The sequence below is a fragment of the Stegastes partitus genome, unplaced genomic scaffold (assembly GCF_000690725.1).
Source record: "Stegastes partitus isolate 25-593 unplaced genomic scaffold, Stegastes_partitus-1.0.2 Scaffold33, whole genome shotgun sequence".
Lineage (NCBI taxonomy): Eukaryota > Metazoa > Chordata > Actinopteri > Pomacentridae > Stegastes > Stegastes partitus.
In genome coordinates this window covers 1-25,412 of record NW_007577764.1, presented here as the reverse complement: position 1 = coordinate 25,412, position 25,412 = coordinate 1, and the positions used below count along the sequence as shown (strand labels likewise).

The window sequence follows — 25,412 nt, the reverse complement described above, 5'->3', positions numbered from 1 at the left end:
GAACGCCTGAACAATAATTGATGCAAGCAATTAGCAAGAAAAGACCAACTTTGTAAATCACAGCTGGTCAGACTCACTATCTCCTGCTCTTGTACGATGAGTCCCGTATGTGACTTATTATGACATGTTGTGGAAAAGCTTTTTAAGAGCACTGCCCAAAATGCCTGCTTTTTAATTTCTCATCATTTCTGCCTTCATGCTTCATAAAACATTAAAAACATTCACTTTGAATGCATAATTAACTAGAAATATTAAACATGAATTTAGTAAAAAATTCAGCCTGCAAGTTGCTCTTTCCAGCGTATTACAAGAAGTCTTTATTAGATTAGATGCAGGTAGATCCACACCAGTCAGTCAGCCGGCTGTATCCTACAGGGAGCACAAACTGCCGCCGTGTAAAACCTCTTTGATGTGTAATAGATGAGTGCATGTTCACTTTACCTGCCATTAAGGATTTCAGGGGTGTTTGCTATGTTTATTTAAAAAAAAAAAAAAAGATTGCTGCCTGTGCCCACCGTCCTATTTTTCCTGTTTCCTTTTCATTTTATAAATGCACTTTGATTTGCCGGCTCAGTGTTGCACCTCATTAGTAAGTAATGCATTAGAGGAGCCTTACACCCAGGGGCAATGAGAGTGTTTACAGTCTTCTGAATACATTAACTGTTTGACTGTCTGTCTCCCGCAGTAAACCCTGTTCTCTGGCAGAGAGGAGTGAACGTCTCGGTGGAGAGGACTCGCCAGTCTGAAGTCCAGACCTCAGTGGTAGCAGCGCGATCTCTGTCTGAACCAGGATTTTTAACATGCATACAGAAACACACTGAGAGGAAAAAGTGACTTGAGAACCAGAGGGGGATTCAAAAAAAAAATAACAAAAAGAAAAACAAACCCGACAGTGAGGACGTCACTGATTTCCAACCATCCCTGCCTTTCACCCTCGACCCTTGAAATTTATTATATCGATTTAATAATTCTGTGTATGTGTGACATCGTGCGTATAAGGCTGCGGTCTTATATGTTTGACTTACTGTTTGTTCTGTTTCACGCAAGCACAGCCCTCCAACAGACTTCAAACTGCTGAATCCGCAGAGCAGCACACGCAGCTGTGAAGTGAGCGGAGCTGCTGGTTCTGGAAACGCCCCCACGTCCATTTTTACTAATCATATGCTCGGTTGTTGCTTAACATGGAAACACAGCAGCTCAGGAGGTCTCTGAAACCTGCATGGCCAGCAGCCTTTGTTGGTGGATTCATGAGTTTCAAGATGCTTCGCTGCAGGAATACTGTTAAAGTTTTGGTAGAAGAGTTGATGTTGGTCCTCATGAGATCAAATAAAACCGTGTCCAGCTTATAATTGGTGGTCAAACATGCAAAATTTCTACGTTTAAGCTGCCGATTGTATCATCATGTAACAGAATTTTAAAGCTTTTAGGTTTAAATGAATGTCTGTCACATTCAAGCCGAGGTTACACAATACCGATTAAGCCCGTCAACATCATGTAAATCTTCATGTGTTTCACAATCGGGCGTCTGTAGTGACATTCCTGCACATTAATTTTACATCAACCAGCAATGATTAGTTTGCCAGAAATGAAGAGAGGAGCAGCCAAAGTGACACAGAAGAGAATGGAGGGAAAAAAAAACTTAGGAAGCATCCAAGAAAAGTTTATTCTGCTCCAGATTGTTTTTAAAAGGAAAAGAATGTGATCGATGGCCAAGACGAACACTGTCAACAGTGTTTGTTTGATTTTTTTCACTGCCAGAAAGGAGAGACAAATGTTCCACTGCAGGTTTGAACGGATCGGTGACGGAATGTAACTGAGTACATTTACTCAAGTATTGTCCTAAATACAAATTCAAGGTACTTTTCATACCATTTTCTACATTTATTCCATCACATCTCAGAGGGAAATATTGTACTTTTTTTTTACTCTAAAGCATTTATCTGGCAGCTTTAGTGACTTTACATTAGATTTTTTTGCACACAAACTATATGAACAACACTGAAATGACATCTGAGCTTTTTAAATGAAGCTGCTCAACAATTTATTTGAAGGTAAAGATGACATGATTAGTCGATTAATCAACTAGTTGTTCATCGCTCAGAGGACTTGTGGCAGGATTCGTTGTTATTTTCAGAAACAATCACTTAATAGGAAATAATCAGCAGATGAATTCATATTGATAAACTTCATTAGTTCCAAATGAGCTCAAACAAAAACAACCTTAAATTTCTGCTTCTACATTCAATCATGAGTAATAACAATAATCCTGTGATACATTATACAACAGTCTACCAGTTACAGGAGATGTTTTTTCTGTATGAAGTGCTTTTAATACATTTTTGTCATAGTAACTTTTACACTGCAGGTGTAACAGAGTACTTTTACAGTATTAGTACTTTTTCTTAAGTCAAGGACAAATACTTCCTCTACCACTGGATTGGATGCTTCTTACTGAAATGCACCTTGGGAACTGTAGTTCACTTTTACATTTTTATGGGCTTTTTTGTCAAAGGACGCAAATGTTCATGTTTTGTATCAATGATTCAAGAGACTTTCTTGTCCATCTAAGCCACCTCCAACTGTGAGTCCGTTTAATTCTCAGCGCAGAAAATAATGGGCCAAAGTAGCTCCGCTCACCTCACAGCTCTGTATAAAGCAAACCAACCCTCATTGCTACTGAGCCTGTATGCAGTACAGGCAGATTCCAGGCTGTTGGAGGACTCTGCTCGTGCTCACAGAACACACGTTTGAATTAAAACCATCGTTGAGCCAATCAAAGCCGAACATCCGGACGTCTCCGTCACGCTCACGTTTCTAGTAGTGAAAATATGCAGTTTAGTTTATCGAAGAAAGAATGAAATCATTTGCTTTAGTGAATATATAGAGAAGTTGTTGGATTTACAGCAGCGTAATTTATAACTTACATGTTTTTTGCTACATTTGTTTGTTTTGTTTTTTTTTTATTTCTGAACTTTTCTGCTTTATTTATTCGTCTGTTTCTACTTTATTGTAATATTCACCGTTATTTTTCACTCTGAAATGCAGAAAAGGAAAAAAAACGTTTTCTATTTGCATCCAAAGAACTTTACTTTTTGATAATTTCTTCACTGAAGCTTTTTTTTCTTTCTTTCTTTCTTTTAACATCCAGTGTTTGTAAAGTCAGTGTTACGGTATTTTTCACTACAACCCCGTGTTGAACCATCTCTTGCCTTCGAAATAGAAGGCATCAATTCCAACACTAAGGCAGCAGACATTGTCATTACAGTAATCTTCACATCATTGCAATGTCTTCCAGTGTTGCCCTCGTTTTTGGACAGATGCACACAAGTCATTTTTAGGATTTCACTTCTTTTCTTTTTTTTTTTATTTCAAGTGGGAAAATAATCAGCATATCAGTGACATTTGCTACATCTGGTCGCCGTCGCCTCCTCACAATAAGAAATCCATCGACCGGACGTTCCAAATGTTTGTAGATGTAGAGCATCAGTCGTAGTATTTGCAGTCAATATCGTACCCGTTGTGTGTGTGTGTGTATTTGAATGAACACATTACGTGTTGAGACGCAGCAGGTTTGGGTTGAATGTCGTTTGCACTTATTTCAAAAGGACCTGAACATGAACTAGTGATAGAGGCCAAATAAACATGCATCACATTATCCAGAAGGCATAACTTTTTTCAGTCTTTAGATAAGGAGTTTTCCGCTCACACGTGCTGATATTTAGACAGCATTTATTTTAGGATCTCGTGTGTGCGTGTATGTGCGTGCGTGTGCGTGTCGGTGAAGTCAATCACAGTCATCGTAGGGTTAGTGTTTACTGTCGTCTCTCTGTGGCTGACATCTTAAAAGTTCAAACAAAACGGATTTTTTAAAAAACTTTCAGAGCTCGTTTCTTCGGTTGGTCGGTACGTTTTCTGTGTGTGTGTGTGTGTGTGTGTGTGTGTGTGTGTTTGTGCGTAAGGGACGACGCATCAATGTCAAGACATTGTAAAATAGAAATCAAGTTTGTCGTAATCAGTTTGCTGTTGTTCATCAGATGAAGACCATAGCAGCAATATTTTGTACAGTCTTGCTTTTGAGTTCGTTTTAATTGCCTTATTGAGAAATTTTACATGTCTGTCTATTGTTTGTATGATTTTTTTTGTTGTTTTTTTTTTTCACTCGTGCTGTTGTATTTATTTTTCTTTCTCATAGTTGTGCTCCTGAGAATGTGTACATAAAACTATAAATACATATATAAAGATATACAAATATATTTTCCATTTGAATCGGAGAATATTATTTTTATTTGGTTTTATTTTTGCTGCTGGGCAAGAAATGATTGCAATCTACATAATTTACTGTACCATATTCTTCAGTGTGTTTATTGGGATGCAGCTGCTGTATATTTATGGTCTATAAGCCACAGCTGTTTCTTTGTATGATATCCAGAACTGAAAGGTTTGTGGGTTTTACTGTACATGCAGATCAATAGGGATTCTTCCAACTGTTCAGCTGTGTTGTGTACGTGTTTTCAAATCGCTGTGTGCCCTCATCCGATAGGGAGAGTCCTTTACAGAGACATAGCATGATTTCAAAAATGAATATGCATATCAGAAATGTGTATTTATGTATATCTGTGTATATTCATCTATTTATACGTGAGGATAAATAGATGGCTGTGTGTGCGTGTGTTTGGACTCAATCAGAATGAATACAAAATAAAGCAGTTCTATGAATTGTTGTCCATGGAGATGCTGTTGTGTAACATTTTTATTGATTCCTTGTTCAAATAATCTGATCATAATCATATTAATTGTGTTATTTGTAATAGAAATAGGAAATCTGTATCCATGACCTTGGATTGGGACACTGTATTTGATCGTTTAACTCCATTAGAGAGTCTAATTATTAGTGACTGCTTTTATCTTTTAACTCCTTCTGCTGCGTTCACAGGTCATACAGCTCACAGGAATAATTAGGTTTCCATATGACCTCATTACACTCCAGCTCTGAACGTCACAAAATGGGCAAAGAAGGGGCTTTACATTTAATTAAGGACCACATAGCATGTACTGTAGCTGTAGTTTAATTGTGCTCCATATGCACATTGCACCAATAGTCTATATGATCACATTAAACTTTTTTTGTTTAGCACATTTTCAAGAAATTCAGGTCAGTGTGCTTTACACTAAAGAAATAATGGGGACTAAGTGCTTCATGTAAAACTAGACATACTAGTATAATAAACATAAAAGGTATCAAATTAAGGTAACAAGACTGAAACTAAAACCAACTGTATAATAATAATATAATAGAAAATGTGAATGCATAGGATGCATTAGATAAGATGGACAATAGAATCCACTGAGTATAAAATGTAAATGCTTAAAAAATAAACTGAAGCATCCTAAAAGAACTGTAGCAGTGCATAAATGTGAATTAAAATCAGTGCAATAAACAATATTTCGTGGAAAATTTGAATAGAAAATATAAGCTAAAACCAAAAAATGGTGCATAATTCATAGTTTCACTGTCATTTGTCGACACAGTCATCTGTGTCAGGGGGGTTCAGGTGTAATGTTCGCCTTAATATTAAAAAAGCATAACTTCATTCAAGTCTGAAGGCTTTATGGCTGTGTAGTTATTCTAGTGGAATGTCCTGAACATGGCCTTGTGGTGGTGCTGCATGAAAGATAAAGGGCTAACCCAAAAATGATGATAAATAATTCAAAGAAACCTGGTCAAGGGTTGGACAGGTTTACGTCACCGTTCAAGGGGTTCTCTTGGGACAAATATCTGCAAAACGTGAATCTGTCTGCAGGAGATCATCTGTGTTTGCTCACGCTCTGCTGCAAACAATGACCAGAGATACACTGACGGAAAACATCAGAGGAGTGAATACAAGTGCGGCTTTTCCTGCACAGAGTTAATACTGAATAATATTTTCCTCATTGACAGTGTACTCCAGGACACTGCCAATGAGTCTCTCAGGTGAAAATGTGTAGATCGCACCATTGCTACAGACTATTGCCCTGGTTTGTATTTCCACTTGGATGAATTGGGTGACAGAGTACAAATGAACAAAACCGTATGACTTTATTAACAGTGAAATTGTTGCAGAAGGCTGCATAGTGTTCAGTGGCATCATTAGATCAGGGCATCAGAGGCTACAGCCCTGAATGTTTTATCAATAGAGGCCTACAGCTACATTTTTTCCCCCAAAATAGTAAGAATTATTTAAAATATAGCCCTTGAACTATTCATCTAGCATTCTAATTATGTGGTAAAGCCCCAGAAAATAATCGGATTATAGCTGATCAAAAATAGGACATTATTTTACTGTTTGCTAAAGTCATTATTGTGAGTATTAATGCTTCTTCATGAATACATAGAGAATATAGTCTCTCTGATGATTAGATTAAGAAAGAGAATATGGCCACAGGTGGGCAAGTATCAGTAAAAAACATGCCTTATTGTAAGCTACTATAAATGGATTAACTATCATTAGAATGAATTTTCTAGCAGAAGGCAGGTTTGCTCCAGTTTTTGATAGTTATTTATTTAGGATATTGTGTTATTGGGGTTCATGGGTGATTTTTTTCCTACCCACTAGCACTTTAATCTCATCTCCTGGGATACTTAAAGGGTCAGTCACATGAATTAATAATAAATAACATTAATGAAAACATTTTCAAAGCACAACTTTGCATAACTAGCCATGTAAATCTCACTATGCCCTCCTATCATAGTGCATAGAAGCACTGTGGGATGATCTTAAGTTGGTTAGAACACCCTGTCTCATATTTCCTAATTATTTTTACTGTGAAAAAACTTTACAGTAATGAGGTAAAAATCTACAGTTTGTTTTGGGCTGGACTGAGCCTCCAATGTGATAGTATGCCTTACTGTTTATTTCAATTTTATTGGCCTGCTAAGTTGTTTGGTTGGATTTATTTTCCCCAAATAACTCTTGATCTGAGCATGGGTAAAATATGAGCAAGAATATATGCTGCTGAAGTAAACATACAGTGTACTGATGCTATTTTTTCCTCTTAGTAAACATTGTGTAACAGTGTTCATGCTCGAAAATATGACTCTGGTTGGATGTTGCTCAACAGGAGAACAAAGGGTGTAATAGCTCATCGTGTTCTCTGCTCTGCACGATGATTGGTCGGTATTTTCAAAGCTGTCATCTGATTGGTCAATGTATGTGTCAATCAACGAGATTAGCTTTCCAATTGGTCCACCTCGAAGTTCCTAAATTCACGTGCTTGTGCCCTTCCTTGAAGGCGGTGTCTGCTAGTTAGCTGCCGGCGGTGAAGCTTGTTGTTGTTGTTTTTTGTTTGTGGGAAAGTATAAAAATATTCTTCTAAGATGGGAACTCGAGATGACGAATACGACTACCTGTTCAAAGGTAAGTTTTTCTTTAAATGTGCATGAATGACAGCGGCGTCGTCCTCCTGTTTTAGGAGTCGACGACAGCAGCAGGAACTGAGGAAGTCCCACTAAGTCAAGGCTAAAGTTAGCTCCACTAGCAGCAAAGTGGCAAACATGATAGCTGTCGACCGTGAAGCTGACTCTACCGGCGATACAAGTTCAATAATCAAGTCTGTAAAATAGTATGTTGTCAGCAACAGCGTACACTTCATCCTCGTAAACCAATTAGCGAGTGAAGTCATAGCAATTAGCGGGCTATATAAGTGGCTATATAAGTAGCTAGCTTGCTAACATAGTAGCTACTCGCCCTCTTGAAAAACAAACGAGACGATCTAATGTTACCGTTTGTTTAACTATAAGATAATGAACATCTGCTGTCTGTGGCTCAAGGCAGGAACTGTGACCAGAAGCTAACCTAACTTGGCTCATTAACTTGCTGTCTGTCGGACATATTTCTCTGCTACTCCGGATTGCACACTCTTTTCATCTTGAATTATTTTTACTCCATTTGATTAAAAAAAACGAAATAGCAGATATAAAGAACCATAACTATCATCCATACACCAGAGTAAAGTCTGTGAACTGTGTGACTAGTGATCGACCAATGTGTGTGTGTGTGGAGCCAATATCGACGCTGATTATTAGTACCCGAGGAGACCAATAATCGATGTTTGAAGCTGCTATACGTTTGCAGTAAAAGTCAAAATTCTGGTGGGAAAATTTAGAATAACTCAAACGCAAAACTTTGTTGAAATGCCTTATTTATGTTTTTAATGTGATTAAATAAAAGTAATCTTTTTAACATGTATCCTTCAGTGTTGACAATCAAGACCACATAGACAAGTGGCTGCCTCAGAGACAAAGTAGATTGTTTTAAATTCACCGATTACATTGGATATTGTTTGATACAAAAGAGTGATGGCGATAAATTGAATGCAGAATATTAGATCTGATCATTTTCCATCACTAGACCTCACTTAACTTCTGCCCTGGATGTGCACTGTACCGCAGAGCTATGCCATATGTTGATTTCAGCTTTTAATCTCTACTTGAAATTGTGTATTTAGCAAATAGTAAAGGTTACAATTTAGGATGTTTATTGTTCAGCTTGTCTGACCCAGAGTTTACTTTTGTATCACTGGCTTAGACTACGTTCTTAGAAACCACAGAGCCGCTGTTTTAATGTTTCTGTGCTTTGGTTCTAGTTGTGCTAATCGGTGACTCTGGAGTCGGGAAGAGTAACCTGCTGTCCCGCTTCACGAGAAATGAGTTCAACCTGGAGAGTAAGAGCACCATCGGGGTGGAGTTTGCCACCCGCAGCATCCAGGTGGACGGCAAGACGATAAAAGCTCAAATCTGGGACACAGCTGGGCAGGAGCGCTACAGAGCCATCACCTCAGCGTGAGTTTGTGTTGTTGTATGCAGTATTTATTAGTATTGTGACAACTGTAATGTTTACACACTTGGACGTAGATGCCTCCTCACTAAAAAGTAGCTGCTGTGTGAGCCTTTCAGAGTGCTGAACCTGAGGCACAAAGTCCCACTTTACATACAAACAAATTCCTTTACACCAGGTCTGTGCGTGATGTATACAGTGTACAACAAAATGTAGTTTACATGTGCAAAACATTTTATTTTTTTAGAATGTTACAGCCGCCTACACATTTTTTACCCTCAACAAATATGACAGAGAGCATTCCAGTGACTCCTTGTTTTCTCTTCACCTCTTTACTGTCACCAGGTATTATCGGGGTGCAGTTGGGGCTCTCCTAGTTTACGACATCGCCAAGCACCTGACATACGAGAACGTGGAGCGCTGGCTGAAGGAGCTGAGGGACCACGCTGACAACAACATCGTCATCATGCTGGTGGGAAACAAGAGCGACCTCCGTCACCTCAGAGCCGTGCCCACTGACGAGGCTCGGGCATTTTCAGGTAACTTTGCAGCTGGGAAAACAGCAGTACATCAAAAGTAGGAGTGTAATGAATGGAAAATGTTTCTTTTTGAATCCTTTTCCAAGCTACTTATTTAAACATTGTACAGTTATTGTCCAAGTTGTTGCTTGTTAACATTCAGTTTCGTTGCTGTGATGTGTAAATCATACTTTGTGCCGTCTCTCTCTCTCTCTCTCTCTCTCTCTCTCTCTGTCACCCTCAGAGAAGAACACTCTCTCGTTTATTGAAACTTCTGCCTTGGACTCCACTAATGTAGAAGAAGCATTCAAGAGCATTCTCACAGGTAAAATACAACATTTAGTGTACTGTAAATCTCCCAGGTAATGCACCAATACCTTGTACTAAACCATCATTGTTTTCTCCCATAGAAATCTACCGTATTGTATCTCAGAAGCAAATATCGGACAGGTCCGGACACGATGATTCTCCAGGAAACAACGTAGTGGACATAAGCGTCCCTCCGACCATGGACGGGCAGAGAGGCAACAAACTCCCTTGCTGCCAAAGCCTGTGACCTCCTTCTTTGCTTTTCCTGTTTGATTTTCTATCAACTTTCCTGTCTGTACCTCTGCTTTCCTTCAGATGTCATGCTGCTGGTTCAGACGTCTCTGACACCAAGACTCTTATATTTGACATTCCTTTTTGCTGGTTTCTTTCTTTGTCTTACTCTTATTTCAGAAAAACCTTTCTACAATACTTTACGGCCGTAATAATAGCCTGGAGGCGGAGTGTAAAGCTATTAGGAGGTCGATCCTGCGGCTGTAGTGAACTACAATTTATTTTTAATCCACTAGATGATGATCCTTTTGACCCACTCCTGTTGAAGGAATGGTGAGGGATCAGCAGGTCTGCGTATCAGCGCTCCGAGTTGTTTCTACTTGCCTCCTTTTCTCAGCCTCCACACAGATTAAAAACACGATCTTCCAATGTGGAGTCGCAGTTTCATGTCTGTTTTATCCGATCTCTTGCAATAAGTGTATAGAAGAGGAGATGAGCAGAAGGTACATTTGGAGCACTGATGTGTTGTCTTTTTGGAGTTTCTGGTTGCCTCTTTAGTTTGAGTTTTGTTCTTTGAGCCCTTTTTGCCCACAGTGGCATGAAATTAGCACGAGCCGGGGACCAGACTGGCCGTGACTGACTGACTTAATATGGGCAAGTGTGAAACAAACAGCAAGTTTTTATTTGTGTGCGAATGTGTGTGTATGTATGTGTGTGTGTGTGTGTGTGTTAAATCTTAGTGTGCAAAGATACCAAAGGAAAACAATGCAATCAAAAATCTGGGGTTTTCTCATTCAGGCATGTTCAGGGCTGCTTGTAAGTTTGCAGATAAATGCTGTCATTGATAAATAAGTCCAGGCTATTTGCAAGAAATGTGTAGTGCTCCATAGCAGAGGTGGTATTCTACATCGTGTTTATTGTTTGTGAAATCAGAGTGTCTGCCTTTTTTGTTCCTCTCTTGGGTTAGCTCAGGTCAAACTATCTTCAAAATGAAAATCCTGTTTGCACTAATGTCCAGTAGTTTCAATGGAACAAATCACTTGTTTTTTTTACACAGCTCAACATCTAACATTTCCCTGGTGGTTGTGAGGGAAACAATGTTGATAGAAAGGAAAAATGCACAAAATGTGGTGCTTTTTTTCCCCTCCTAAACAACATTTTCCTTTGCTGCCATTTGAATGTGGTATCCATCAAAGGGGAATGGATACAGATGTGTGTAATCTGAGAACATTTTAGATGGAAAACCAATTGAAAACGCTCCTTCACTCCAGCCACTTTAACGGTTGTTAGCTGAGAAAACGGAACCGAAAATCAGAAATGCAAATTGTTCTTATGGTTGGATGAACTGCTTTTATGTCTGATTTATTCCAACACATCATGACATTTCTTTTAAGAACCACATGTAAAGTGAGTAAACACATTTGTTTTGCTACCTTTGCATTACACAGAACATTTTGAAGCATAAATAAACCTCATTCACATGAAGACAGGGTTCTTTCTTGACACATGACTCATTCATTGTCCTCATACCTTCGTGTTTAATGGTTAACTGATGGGCCGTCCTGTCAGTTGTGGTGTTTATATGAAGCGCATGCAGACGTTTTTGACAGACCGCCTCCAAAAATCTGCACAGATGATTGAAAGTACTGTTCAGCTAAAGCAAGTCGTTTTTGTCAGCATCTAACATCAATACTTTTCTATATTCAGGACAGGCCTTGTTAAGATGAGATAAAACTTTATTGATCTTGAAGGAAATTCATTAAAGAATGGATAATCCTCATTCAAACTAGTACAGTGAATATGAATGCATTGTTGTCCTAGTCAGTCTATCAAACTGTATTCATATAGCATGTATCAGACAAATTAAATGGGGTTTAGAGTCATTCACAAAACAGAATGGTTAAAAAAAATTGTAATTGAACAATTAATATAAATAATATTAAATATCACCAAATAAAATAATTATATCAAAACAACAAGTGGTAGTACTATTAAATGTTGAAAAAAAAAAACTAGAATCAGAATAGGATAAATGATAAAAAGAGAAAGTCTAACACCATGAAACTGTGCAACATACAATACAGACTAATATTACACAGAAGAAATTTACTGTACTTAAACAGTAACACTTTTAACTAAAATAACTTTTAATAAATTAAAATGGAATTATTAAAAAAAATACAGTGTACCATCAATTAATAAAACACCACATTCAACAAATGTAATCAAATTATTTTTATTAAATTACACAAAATAAATGGATTATCTTAAAACAGCTAAATGTTGAACTACTAAATTATTAAATTTTAATGATATAAACTTGCATTAAAAAATTATGAATGTACATATAAATGTGTATATATAAAATATATAAATCGTTTTCTACAAAGTTACAAACTAAAAAATATATATAACAATAGCATGTTAATACACACATATATACAATTTATTAAAATATAAAAATGTATATAGATCACAAAAAATGAACTACAATAAAATACTAAAATGTTAAACTACTAAGTAAATGTTAATTAACTCAAATGTGTTAATTAATTTTAATTTAAACAAACAGTAAAGTGTTGAGATATCTCAAAACAAAGGTATTAGATGTAAAATACATGTAAAATATTAGCCCAATAACTAAGTGTTCATGTTCTAAACTAGGATTTAAACAAAAATAATGTTAAATTTTAAGTACTGAAACGAGACAAAAAACATAAACAACATTGTGACACACTACACAAAGAAATGGATTTGGATTGATATGATATATTTTCGGGCTGTAAAACATAATCAGTAGATAATCTCTTGCAGACATCCTGCTCTGTGTAAGACTGTGTGGGAACAGCAGAAAGCCAGACGCGCTGCAGTAAATCACGTTGAATTATACTGATTTTAATTCAGAGCAGAATCCGTCTCTGGGCTGTTTGTTTCCTCCACCGGCTGAACATGTGACTCTCCGGTGAGCCGCCCCTCCCTTCCGCACGCTGCTGCTGCTGCCGCTGCTGTTGTTGTTCCCAATCACAGTTTAACTCGTCCGGATTGTCTCACACTCGGCCGCCCCGTCGTCTCCTTCTCGGGCAGCAGCTGATGATGAGCCTGGGGGGCATATTTAAAGCCCCGGGGGGAAGCGGAAGCCCGGTCTGCCGACTGTTATCAGCTGAGGGCTGCTAGCTAGCTGCGGAGCGAGCAGCGTCTCGTTAGCATAGAGAAGCTAGTGGTGCTGCACTTTCTCTTGTGCTTCTAGTTCACATTTTACCATGAAGAGAGGAGGAAATATGAGTTGTTCAGGCCGGTGACGACTGCTGCTGCTGTTTAACACCACAAAGAAGACAACATTTGGTGAGTAAATGTTTGCTGTTGTGTTTTTTATTTCTCGGCTAACAGTTTTCTGACAGCTGGCTGCTAGCAGACAACACAGCTGTGACGGTCTGCGTTTAATTACTGGACAAAGAAACTGGAGCGAAAACGCTTCTTGACAACAAAAACGACAGTGTGGTAGAACTTAAACAGTTGGAGTTTGTGTGTTTAAAAATGCAGCATAGCTACACACGGCTAATTTATGCCGCCGCCGCGTTTTTGTACTGTGCAATTACGCTGGCATGATACAACTCTGTGTTCCAGACAATAGTCTGGATCAAAGCTCCAACATCTGTCTGCCTCAGTTTCTTCAGGTCACAGTGAAAAAGAAAGTAGATTTTTAGTCACATATTGTGTCTGTGTTTATCTGACAAACGTCCACCACTGTTGTTAATGTGTCATAAGTTGTTAAATTCACGTGTATTTGGAAAGTTTGGTTTAAAAATGACACACTTGTGTTGCGCAACTGACAAGATGTTCTCGTGCGCATCCACACTTCAGACCTTCTCCGGATCTACACGGATGATGGCTGGCTGCTCTTCTACAACAGAAATCTAGTTGTTAACAGCATGTAACACGTTAATATATGTGTGTATTCAGGATAGGCCTTCTTAGAGGATACCATGCTATTCATTTAAACTGATACTGTAAATATGAGTGCACTGTAGCCCTACTCTATCAGTAAAACGATCTATATGCAGCACTTTTCAGATTAATTAAATGTAGTTCAAACTGAGAGCAATTACTAGAACATAGGATAATAGATCTAAAGACTAATGCACACCAATGTGGAAAGAGACTTAATATTGGATGGCTAGATCATATTAGTAGATCATTAGTTGTGTAATTGAGGAGCTTGGCTTAAAAATTACAATCACGTGTGTTTCTAAATGAACCGATCTGAAAATAGATGAGTGTGTATAGAAGAGTTAGCCATCCAAATACATGTACTTCTGTTGCTCGACTGTTAGGAAAAAAACATGGTTCTATCCCCATGTTTACACACACAGCCCCCTAAAAAACAGCAACTGATCAGATTTAGCTGTTGTTTTCATTTGGGGTTACCTCGGTGTTTATCTGGGTCAGGGATTGTGCCTCTTAATCATTGCCCTCATGCTGTATCAGTATGCATAAATAATAACACCAAGCTGTCATTGATTTGAAGCGGAAAGCTTGTCATCTGACGTGAAACCTCTATCAGGAAGTTGAGGCTTTCCGGCTTCACTACGCATTTACAATCGTAACAATTTCTCACAAAGCTGTTCTCTGTGGATATAGGACTGACCAAACCAAATGACCGGAATATAATGAGGTAGAAATAATCAGAAGTTACTATATATATTTTTTGCTGCACACAGTAATGCGTTTTTAAGCAGTCAGATGTTTCCTATAATTTGAATCATCTTTTCTCTCATGCAGAACTAAAAACAGAACATTATGTTCTGATTCACCAGATGTTCATAGTGCGGTTTCGAGTGAATGTACATTCTTGTAATAATTAGTCACAAGGAGACTGAATAAAAACATGCCATGAATTGACACCGTCTGCCATGGCAAAAACATGTTATGTTCAGCACACAGGATTATGCAGGTTTTGGTGTCATGCTGAGGTCTAACAGTGTGCATGCATGGCTTTATTTACCCGCAACCTACAGACAGGACTGCTTTTTATTTCTGTAGAAATAAAATGTTACCATCACGGATTAGACAGGCCACAGTTTCCGTTTTCTTTATCGTGCTTTTCCTGTATCTGTTGTCCCATCAAGATCATTTCTCATGAAAACATCAGTTTTTCAGTGTGTTTGTTTAAAGAGTACCGTTTCCAGACAGCGAGGCCAATGTGCTACAGGCTGAAGCAAATTCAGCTGAATGCCTCTTATCTTTAGCGAGGGGTTATCTGAGGGAAGACAGCTGTTTATCAGGCTGCTGCACATCACACTCACTGCCGCTGACATCACACTTGCTTTTGTAATGGATTAGCAGCTGCTTTGAGCAAACTGGCCTACCTCCAAACCGATCGCTTTCTCGTAAATGCCTTTCTAGATAATTTCAGTTATTTTCACATGACAGGAAATGAATTATACATTAAACAGATTAGATGCGTTTAGGTAGCCGTCATAATGCTGTGATGATGGATAATGTCTTGTTTTTAATAGTCAAAACATTATTTATTAGATTTTGTTTTGAGACAGTATGCAATTATACGTTTGCTTCAGCTTCTGAATACTGTGTTGTAATTTTTATTTTATTGTCCAGTGGTGGTGCCAAAAGTAGAAGTACTCCTTATGCAAGAACACCTACAGAATAATATGTAGCAGGATAACTTTAAAGCTGTATCTGGTGAATTTGGTTCATTCTAACGACTTTTATATCCTGCTTGAGCTGTAATAATGCATCAAAGTTACATTATGTAGAAATTGTTTAGTATTTATTACATGTATCTATAAACGGACTTCTAGTTAAAGCTGTAAAATAAGTGGAAAAAGTGCAAATATAAAGCTCTGAAGTGTAGTAAAGTACAAAGTGGAAATACTGTAGGAAGTTCAGATACCTCACGGAAGGTCAGTACTTGAGTAAAAGTACTTACTTTTCCACCACAGATGCTGTTTATAAGAAATAAAATGTATTTCTTGCTCTTTCTCCGTTGAAGCATTCCCAATATGTGGGAAGCAGGAATATGTCACATCAATGATGTGAATCTCAATAAAGCTCTGAAATGTAGTGAAGTACAACATAGAAATACTGTAGGAAGTCCAGTAGGATCAGTACTTGAGTAAAATTACTTCCTTTTCTATTCCACCACAGATACTGTTAGTAAGAAAACTGAATTCATTCTCAGTGTCTTTCTGTTTCTCCGTAGAAATATTGCCAATCTGTGGACAGCAGGAAGAGTGTTGGCCTCGGTGTCCCCCTCAGTCATCCCTCGCCTCCAGCCGTTGACACCCTCAGCACCATCTGCGCTGCCAGTGCTTGGACGCTGTAACCATGACGACAGGCGGGTGTTGCCACCTGCCTGGCTCTCTGTGCGACTGTGCCACCAGTACGGGTCTGTGGAAGAGCGTGGAGGAAGCGGGCGGTGACGGCTGCCAGGCGCTCTACGTCACCCAGGTCACGGCTATAGATGGACGCTTGCTGTCGTCTGTGCTCAAACCCATGAGTGCACAGAGGTAGGACCTCATCATGCTTATGTTACACATGGGCTGTTACAGCGCAAATCATCAGACTTTTACAAATAATTTCAGCCCCACCTTGTCTGATTTGCATGAAAATTTTGTAGCATAAAATCTGGATAATTGGGCAGCCTTATTGTTCACCTTGCTGCGCAGGCAACCCATGAACAGGGGCTGTAGTTCCCCGACGGTCGTGAGTTCGACTCTCGCTTACAACAGTTTGCTGCAGGTCCTCCGCCGTTCTTCTTCCCCTTTTCCTATCTCACTCGCTAACTGTCCTCACTAATAAAGGCAACAAGGCCATAAAAAAAAAAGGCTAAAAGTCAAGTTCATTTTGAAAAATAAATAAATCTGGATAATTATAAAATATATTTGGGAAATTTTAGCTTTCCAAGATGTTTCTTTTTTAACTTGCAATGTTTTGCAAGTTTAAAAGAAAAGCATTTTTGAAATTTATTGCAACATATCAGGAACTAGATAAATGCCTGAAGTTTTCACTGAAATAATGAGACTCAAATTGTCTAACAAAAGGTGATTTGAAATATTGGAGGAAAAAAATAATAAAATTGAAGTCATCATGAAACGTACCATCTCTGAGCACACACTGACAGAAGTCAAATAGTGATATTTTTTGAATCATATTTGTTGACATATCACAATAATCCATCCATTATCTGTACAGCGCTTAATCCTCACTGGGGTCACGGGGGGCTGGAGTCTATCCCAGCTGACTTAGGGTGAAGGCAGGGGACACCCTGGACAGGTCACCAGTCTATCACAGGGCTACACTTAGAGACAGACAACCAAGCACACTCACATTCACACCTACGGACAATTTAGAATCACCAATTAATCTCAACATGTTTTTGGACTGTGGGAGGAAGCTGGAGAACCCGGAGAGAACCCACGCTGCACGGGGAGAACATGCAAACTCCATGCAGACAGATCCTGGGTGCCCTCACCGGCGACCTGCTTGGTGCAAGGCAACGGTGCTAACCACCGAGCCACCTTCAGCCCATGTCCCAAAAAAAAAACAAAAAGAAAACTTTCCAACTCACAACTCATGCTCATACTGTCCAGTATTGCATATTAGATGTTAATATTCAGAATCAGTGACATGGTGAGAAATACAGTGAAAAGCTGAGGGTTTTATCTGTTATGGTTTCTCTCATTTTTTTCATTCAAGCATAGCCTCAAATGTTAATGTACAAAAAAAAAACGTGCTGAAAGTGAGTTGACAGACAATTTAAAAGAAATACCTTCAAGTACTTCATATATGAAGCTAAAATTTCATAAATATGTTTATTTTATGCTATAAAGTGTTGTTCAAACAGAGACGGTCAGGAGAAATTGTATTAACAATTTGATCTGAAGTGGGTTGACTGGCATTTTAAAAAAATATTTAGAAAAGTTAACAGATGCCATTCTAAATATCTATAGTTCATAGTAAAAAAATAAAAATAAAAAAAAAGTTAGACAGAAATCACGATGGTCAAGCAGAAGGTCCCGGATTTGAGATGGAATAACTCAAATGTATTTATGGTATTAAATAAAACATAACAGCCAGAAAAGTTTATGTTCATAGTTTCCTTACCAAGTTTAATACACTCTCATGTCTCTCTTGGATTTCTGGAACTGTAAAGTTTTTTGCTTTGAGTCAATCTCAATGCTTATGTGATTGCATGTTTATTATTATAAATTACCAGTAATGTGGGGTCATAATAATGTTTACTGTATCAGTGACATGTTGACAAGCAAGCCTCCTAAAACTCAGTTCAGTTCAGTTCAATACGCTTTATTGTCATGACTGTCAGGTTAACAACAGCAAGGCAACAAGCATGTTGAGACTTTTTTAAAATGGGGTTAAAAAATGAAAAAGCATTAAATGGATAGGTCAAGGGAAGACAGAACTTTATGAGATATAAGTAAGACAGGTCACTAAAACTAAAATAAGACTAGAATAGAAAATAAGAAGTAACAATGGGAATGATTCTGAAGTCGTAAAAATAGCGTGATGCAACAAGAAAAGGGAAATAGCAGAAAAAAAAACTAGTAAATGTTTGTTGTGTGTGTCATATATGTATGATACACTTAAATTCTATCAGCTTGTGACTGTTGCTTTTCACTCTTGTCTAGTTCTGTGAAGTTTACGATCAGCAAGTCAGACTTCTGCTCTCATATATCATTGGATTTTGATCTCTGTCTCTGCGTTGCCATGTTGCCATGTTGCCATGCAGCGACCACAGGCTCTTTCTTGTGCCTGTTACCAAACCATCCTTTTTCTCTGACTAGACTGTGGTCACTGAGTCTGTAATGGAAATCCCTCTCTGCTTGCATCTCTGACACTAAACAGATATTCTGCTTATTTATATTCATGGTTTAGGGACAGGTAGCAATGAAGTTTGGTATGAGTTTTGGTTTGCTGTGGCCTTTAAGTGTCTTTGCTGTGTTGTGGCAAAAAAAAAAAAAAAAAGTTTTTTAAAGCTTTTATTCTGTTGTTTTGTTTAAAATATTTTTTTCCTTTTGTCTCAGTGACGGTCCCATCTGCCGCATCTGCCACGACGGAGGCAACAGCGAGAGTCTTTTGTCCCCGTGTGACTGCACCGGTACTCTGGGCACGGTGCACAAGAGCTGCTTAGAGAAGTGGCTGTCGTCTTCCAACACCAGCTACTGCGAGCTCTGCCACACAGAGTTCAGCATCGAGCGCCGGCCAAGGCCTCTCACAGAGGTAACAAAGGTCAATGCTCTTTGCCTCGTCTGCATCAATCTTTCTTCTCGTCCTTCTGAGTTTCCGTGGTGTGTGGACCAGTGTGCAGATACACAGTAGTGAACAAAAGTTAACATACACTTGTAAACACCATGTATATCATGGCTGTAATGAGTTTCCAGTGACTTCTGTAGCTCTAAATTTTCTACGATGGAATGATTGACACAAGAAACAGTCATGAATTTTAGTTTTATTATAGGTCTTTGGGAAATATGACAAAATCTGCTGGGTCAAAAATATACATTCAGCAATTCTAATATTAGGTTAAAAATGTTCTTTGGCCATTTTCACCTCCACTAGGCGCTTTTGGTCGCTGTTCACAAACTTCTGGTTGTATCTTTGACCAACAATTGATACAGTTAAACTAAATCTGCTGGATTTCTGACACAGACTTGTTTCTTCATCACAAGGCTTTGGGAAGGCCCGTCTAAAACCCCAATTCCAATTTAAATTGGCTCAGAGAAATCAGCAGCTGTAGCCATTGTAATCAACCACAAGTGTGTGTAAGGTCATGCCAACTGGGAAATTACTTACCACAACTTTGTACATCACCAAAACTCGAGTTACTGTATGTATATTTTTGACCCAACAGATTTTGTCATATTTCCAGACGACTTGTAATAAATCTGAACCAACCAAAATGCATGAAGACACATGTTTGAATGATTCCATCGTAGAAGAATAAAAGTTCTAGGAGCCATTTGACTGGGATGATGTACACGGTCTTAACAAGTGAATGTAAACTTTTGGTCACGACTGTAAACGTGTGAAGTTGTTGTTTTTTTTTAACATCTCTCTGCTTGCTTGCTTGTTTGTTTTTATAGTGTGTGTGTTTTTTTTGTTCTTGATTAACTTGAGATCTCCCTCCTCTCTGTTTTTCCTTCCTCCTCCTCCTCCTCCTCCTCCTCCTCCTCCACAGTGGCTACGAGACCCCGGCCCTCGTAATGAGAAGAGGACGCTGTTCTGCGACATGGTTTGCTTCCTGTTCATCACGCCTCTAGCAGCCATCTCCGGCTGGCTGTGCCTGAGGGGCGCTCAGGACCACCTTCAGCTGGGGAGCTGGCTGAAGGCGGTGGGCCTCATAGCTCTCACCATCGCCCTCTTCACCATCTACGTGCTCTGGACTTTGGTAAAGACAAATTCACATGCAGCATTGTTGCAGTTTGTCCATTTCTCAGCGTGTTGCTAACCTGTACAGCTGCTGTTTAACGCTGACCTGGTCGTTTCCACAGGTGTCCTTCCGCTACCACTGTCAGCTGTACTCGGAGTGGAGAAGAACAAATCAGAAAGTGCGTCTGCTCATTCCCGAAGCAAAGGAGTCCAGCTCTTCCCAGCATTCCTTGCTCTCAACCAAACTGCTAAAAAAGTCGGCTAATGAGAGCATCGTATGAGACCACTGGAGACGGTCGATGATACTCTTTAACACATGAGGGCTGATTCTCCACGCATCAGGCCCACTGACTAGACTTTAAAGAAGCACTTGTGGGCTTTTTTTTTCTTTTTTTTTTTAAATTTGTTGCTTACTTCCATTATTTTCTCTGCCCCCATTGGTACATATTTTTTCACGTTACATTTTATAAATCTGTCCCGTGGGTGCAGAAGTGAGCACATTTAAACGGAGTCTGTACGTCCCCACATTGGGTGTTGACCAAAGGCACTGAAGAATGGAGCGACACGAGGAGATGTTGAGAAACATCGACGGTGAGGCGACGATATAACTGGTTAACAGTGACAGTAGAATGAGGGATGGACCAAGTTAATTTGTAAAATGCAATGATTGTCCTCGATGGTCAAGTGTAGCAGGTTCATTCATCGTGTACTTGCAGTGATGAGAATACATGTGCACTTACCCACTTAGGCCTTTTGTATCTGCACAGTGCTGAGGAGCTCTTTGAAGTGTGATCACTGATTAATCTGTAAAGGACAAACAAAAAGCTTTTTTTATTTCATATTTCACAATCCAGACCTCAGTGTGCTGTCTGAGGTGAAACTTTCAACACAAGCCCTGTTCTTTAAAAGTCTCGTCCTCCGGCTGCGTGACATCAGTTAAAACAGTGACTGTGCAATAAAATGTGTTCAGGTCTTCACAGTACATGAAGAGGCCTCCAGCAACATGCACAGTTATGCACGCAAGCAGCACTGTTAACAGCTTTTGGGGAATATTTTTTTTTAATGTGGATGTCTTCAAAAAGAATTTTTTAAACCACTAAAAGAACTGAAAGGATTTACTATTCCTACTGAAGTAGGATTTAACAGCGTCCTCATAGAGGTTCTAGTATTATCAGCACTTAACAAGTAGGTCTTTATATTTATAAAGATGGACAGGAATCTATCGAAATGACTTTTAGAGGAACATTTCCACAAGTATCGTTTGGTGGCCGGTGCAGTGTACTGAAGCATCATTTCTGTCGCCTGTACTTAATCGTCGGCTTTATTTTTGCACATTGCTGCGTATGTGTGTCTTTTCATAATCGCAACAATCAGGGATTCACAAACCTCCTGCAATCTTTAAACAGGTTCTCTGATTTCGATGAAAGTAAAACTTTTCCATCAGAGACTTTTTTTTTTTTAAGCTGGCTTACAACCAACATGTGGATGTTACTGACCAGTTTCGACTGTTAGTAGTGTGAGAGAGTCGGGGAATTTTAGTTTCCACGACATCGTTTGGTGCAGCTTTCAAAACGAGTCATTTGCGGTGACTGTTACTGAACCTGCCGGGGAAATCACAAACTGCAGCGTCTGCCTGGGATCCAGATTTCCGGGTCATAACGTGGTCCAGTTTTGAACATAGTTATTTTCCTCATTCCACTTAATTTAGGTTATGGGGAGACGGTTAATTGCTTCTTACGCACATTGCGGGTCGTCCGCAGGGAGACGAGCTTGAAGATGATAAATCAAACAGTGCGTGTAGTGCTGAGAGTTGATTCAGTGGACCTGATGAATAGCGTTGACTCAAACGTGCTGGCTTTGGAAATGCGTTACGAATGTCATTTTACAGGATGTCCAACCTGGAGCTCAGTGTTATTTTGCGAATCTTACTGCTTCATGTGGGGAGCAGTTAGAAGAATACCTTAAGGTGGTATTGAAGGCAACGGAAGCTTAAAAGTATCCCAACAATAATCAGTTTTGTTGATTTATTAATGTTACTATCATAGCTAATTCTGCTATAAGTTACTGGCTTTCTGATTCGGTCACTTTTTTTTAATGACAGATGATGGATTGTGGTTTGTTCTTCATGAAGTATATGAAGATTTTCTAGTGGATGGATCCATTTTGTGGACAAAGTATTGACTCATTGTAAATACGTGCATCACTCATGGTGTTGAGAGGCCAAAGCTCTGGATTTTTATAGAGCATTTTAGTTTAATAATGCCTTTTTATTTAAAATTAACTTACGAACAATCAGACTCGAACAGTAAATTATTTTTTACTTAAACCGGGAGAATGTGTTTTTACACTCGTCCAAAAAAAAAAAAAAAGATTTAATGACTGGTTCCTGGTGAGCATCAATTTGTTTCCTTTTGCACTTGGTTATTTTTACAGGAATCTGTTGATCTGTGATGATGTTTAAAGATTAGTGGACACTTGTGTTGAGAACAAGGTGAAGCGCCAGATGAGAAGCATATGGCTTTATTTTTCTTTCTTATCTGTTTGACTTCTGATAGCGTTTGATTACCAGCAACCAGTGGCTCAATCAGTAATTTCCTCTCCGTGGCCTCTTGTTGTTTACATTACACTTGGGTACATTTGGCTCCTGGTGCGTCCTCCCACATGCTGCCCCAGTTTAAACGCTTGTTTGTGTTTTTAACTGATCCCAGAACAAAGGATTATATCCTGCAATACTGCGATGCACCCGGGGGTTCGTCCGCCTTTACGAGCTTATGAGTCATTTGATCATCCGTTTGTTTACTGTTTGTCATAAGTGAGGCTTTTTTTTTTTCCTCCCCTGGGATGTATCAGGATCTGTTTGGGCACAGATGTGAGGAGATGCGAAGCTGAGCTGCAAGAAACAACCGAATTTGTACGTTAATGCAAACGATTTTTCTGCCGATTCACGCCACTGTGACGAGCCAGACATAAAGTAGATTCCCTGCAGAGCTTTTAAATTAAAGAGTCCTGGCACTTTTATCATCATCTAATGGTTTCTTTAATTTCCACAATCCAGAAAGAGGTTTTAAATCTTTGTTTTCTTCGTTGTTACTCACACAAAAATGTACATGCTACTTCTGTTGTTTTCAATCTGATGTCTTTTTTTCTTTTTCTTTCTTTCTTTCCAAGGCTGGGTTTGTCAATATGTATCATTTGTAATTTATGTTGCAATTCTTAATATTCATTTTTAAATAATACAATGTTTATGGTGTGCTGTGCAAAAAAAAAAGAAAAGAAAAGAAGGATGTTTTCATGAAAATACTGGTAACTGCAATCAGCCAGGAGTGGTTTGAAAAGCAAATAAAACATCATAAACTATGAGTGAATGTTGTTTTTGGATCTGTTTGTGGATAAGCGTGGTTGTGTTTTTACACAAAGTCGTCTTAACAACATTACATCCTCAGCATTATATATGTTGTTTACAGATCGTCTTCTTTGTCCAGAAGGTGTTTTGGACGCCAGCTTTACGAACTCACTAATCCTAATGAAAAACAAACTGCGAATGTCAAGTTTTGCTAGGATAGCTGCCGAGTGTCACAGAATCTCCTCGCCTCGTCCTCTGCATTCGGCATAAGCAGCTTAGTTAGAAAAACACAAGTTCAAGATATTTCATGTGCTGCCATTATGAACAATTTCTGCTCTCCAGGAAAAATAAAATCAGTAGGTGTTTATCCATCCATCCATTATCTATACACCGCTTAATCCTCACTAGGGTCATGGGGGGGGCTGGAGTCTATCCCAGCTGACTTAAGGCGAAGGCAGGGGACACCGTGGACAGATCACCAATCTATCACAGGGCCACACTTAGAGACAGACAACCAAGCACACTCACATTCACAACTACGGACAATTTAGAATCACCAATTAACCTCAACATGTTTTTGGACAAGGGCTGCAAGGTGGCACAGTTGGTTAGCACTGTTACTCGCAGCAAGAAAGTCACCAGTTCGTGTCCCGGTGGGGGATCTTTCTGCATGGAGTTTGCATGTTCGCCAAGTGCAGCGTGGGTTCTCTCCAGTTCTCTTCCTCCAGAACAGTCAAAAAGCATGTTGAGGTTAATTGGTGATTCTAAATTGTTCATAGGTGTGAATGTGAGTGTGCTTGGTTGTGTGTCTCTCTAAGTGTAGCCCTGTGATAGACTGGTCCAGGGTCCAGGGTGTCCCCTGCCTTCACCCTGAGTCAGCTGGGATAGACTCCAGCCCCCTATGACCCTAGTGAGGATTAAGCGGGGTATAGATAATGGATGGATGGATGTTTTTGGACTGTGGGAGGAAGCCGCAGAGGCCAGAACATGCAAACTCCATGCAGAAAGATCCCAGGTGTCCTCACTGGGACAGGAACCGACTACCTTCTACCTGGAAGGCCACGCTGCGAACCACCAATCCATCTTGCAGCCCAGGTGTTTAGTTCCCATCAAAAAAAAAAAAAAAACTTTACTTCTAATTGTATCTGCCTTCCTACTTAACTTTCCTTTACCCTCTGCTACAACAGATGTAGACAAGAGATGTAAACCTTTGGTGAACTGTTTCTTAATCTTAAAATCGATACTCTGATGTCACTGAAATTGCAACACCACAATTGCTAAAAAGGGAACTTTATTGAAATATGATGCATGTGTATCATTTAGAGTATTTTCATTTTCTACTACTTTGTCCTTTCACTGTACTACACTTATCTGACAGCTTTAGCTATTTTAAAGATAAAATAAATTTAACATACAACACATTGTTAAAGAAGTTTTCAACATTTTTGAGAACATTTTTTAGTTATTTTATTATAATTTCTACACTTTTTGGTCCATCTTACCCAAAAAACTCATCTTTACTAAACAACAGCGATCCAAGTTTTACAAAAGTGCAAGAAATACTGAGAATTTTTACTGAAGTAGCAATACAAAACTAGATGATGTCTGCATTTTATATATATATTTGTTCATGGGAGTTAAAAAATTGGATTTTAATGACAGCTTCTAATTTTTTGATATTTTTATTTCATGTACTTGTATATTATTGCAGATGGTGGTGCTGTGGAGCCATTTTGGCATTGATATGTCCAACTCCCTTAAAATATCAAAATTTTCTCCAGTCCTGATGTG

General features: G+C 38.9%; 3 protein-coding genes across 4 annotated transcripts in view; all 3 read left to right on the top strand.

Moving 5' to 3' along the window:
- pip5k1ca (phosphatidylinositol-4-phosphate 5-kinase, type I, gamma a) overlaps nucleotides 1-4,730 on the top strand; it is a 54,771-nt gene extending 50,041 nt beyond the window's left edge. The window contains exon 17 of the mRNA XM_008300044.1: nucleotides 686-4,730. Coding sequence (XP_008298266.1) covers nucleotides 686-688 — 3 coding nt within the window. The 3' untranslated portion in view covers nucleotides 689-4,730. The remainder of the gene's footprint in view (nucleotides 1-685) is intronic.
- Nucleotides 4,731-7,251: 2,521 nt separating this feature from the next.
- LOC103370860 (ras-related protein Rab-11B-like) lies at nucleotides 7,252-11,363 on the top strand. Its single transcript, XM_008300033.1, has 5 exons — nucleotides 7,252-7,394; nucleotides 8,623-8,818; nucleotides 9,159-9,352; nucleotides 9,576-9,656; nucleotides 9,742-11,363. The coding sequence occupies exons 1-5, from the start codon at nucleotides 7,355-7,357 to the stop codon at nucleotides 9,885-9,887; spliced, it is 657 nt and encodes a 218-aa protein (XP_008298255.1). The 5' UTR covers nucleotides 7,252-7,354; the 3' UTR covers nucleotides 9,888-11,363.
- Nucleotides 11,364-12,852: 1,489 nt separating this feature from the next.
- Nucleotides 12,853-23,638, top strand: marchf2 (membrane-associated ring finger (C3HC4) 2). Of its 2 annotated transcripts, none has more exons than XM_008300023.1 (5): nucleotides 12,853-13,213; nucleotides 16,092-16,398; nucleotides 18,934-19,129; nucleotides 20,088-20,297; nucleotides 20,401-23,638. In XM_008300023.1, exons 2-5 carry the CDS (start codon nucleotides 16,217-16,219, stop codon nucleotides 20,557-20,559), a joined length of 747 nt encoding a protein of 248 aa, XP_008298245.1. In that variant the 5' UTR covers nucleotides 12,853-13,213; nucleotides 16,092-16,216; the 3' UTR covers nucleotides 20,560-23,638. The 2 variants fall into 2 exon arrangements, with proteins under 2 accessions (XP_008298245.1, XP_008298238.1); XM_008300016.1 differs by having other exon boundaries at nucleotides 18,934-19,138.
- Nucleotides 23,639-25,412: the final 1,774 nt, after the last annotated feature.

Excerpts from the sequence above, each read along its gene's own strand:
- marchf2 (XM_008300016.1), top strand. The coding sequence starts at position 16,217 with ATGACGACAGGCGGGTGTTGCCACCTGCCTGGCTCTCTGTGCGACTGT. Across the intron at positions 16,399-18,933 it reads AAACCCATGAGTGCACAGAG|TGACGGTCCCATCTGCCGCA; the intron begins GTAGGACCTCAT and ends CTTTTGTCTCAG. Across the intron at positions 19,139-20,087 it reads CTCTCACAGAGGTAACAAAG|TGGCTACGAGACCCCGGCCC; the intron begins GTCAATGCTCTT and ends CCTCCTCCACAG.
- LOC103370860 (XM_008300033.1), top strand. The coding sequence starts at position 7,355 with ATGGGAACTCGAGATGACGAATACGACTACCTGTTCAAAG. Across the intron at positions 7,395-8,622 it reads ATACGACTACCTGTTCAAAG|TTGTGCTAATCGGTGACTCT; the intron begins GTAAGTTTTTCT and ends CTTTGGTTCTAG. Across the intron at positions 9,353-9,575 it reads CGAGGCTCGGGCATTTTCAG|AGAAGAACACTCTCTCGTTT; the intron begins GTAACTTTGCAG and ends TGTCACCCTCAG.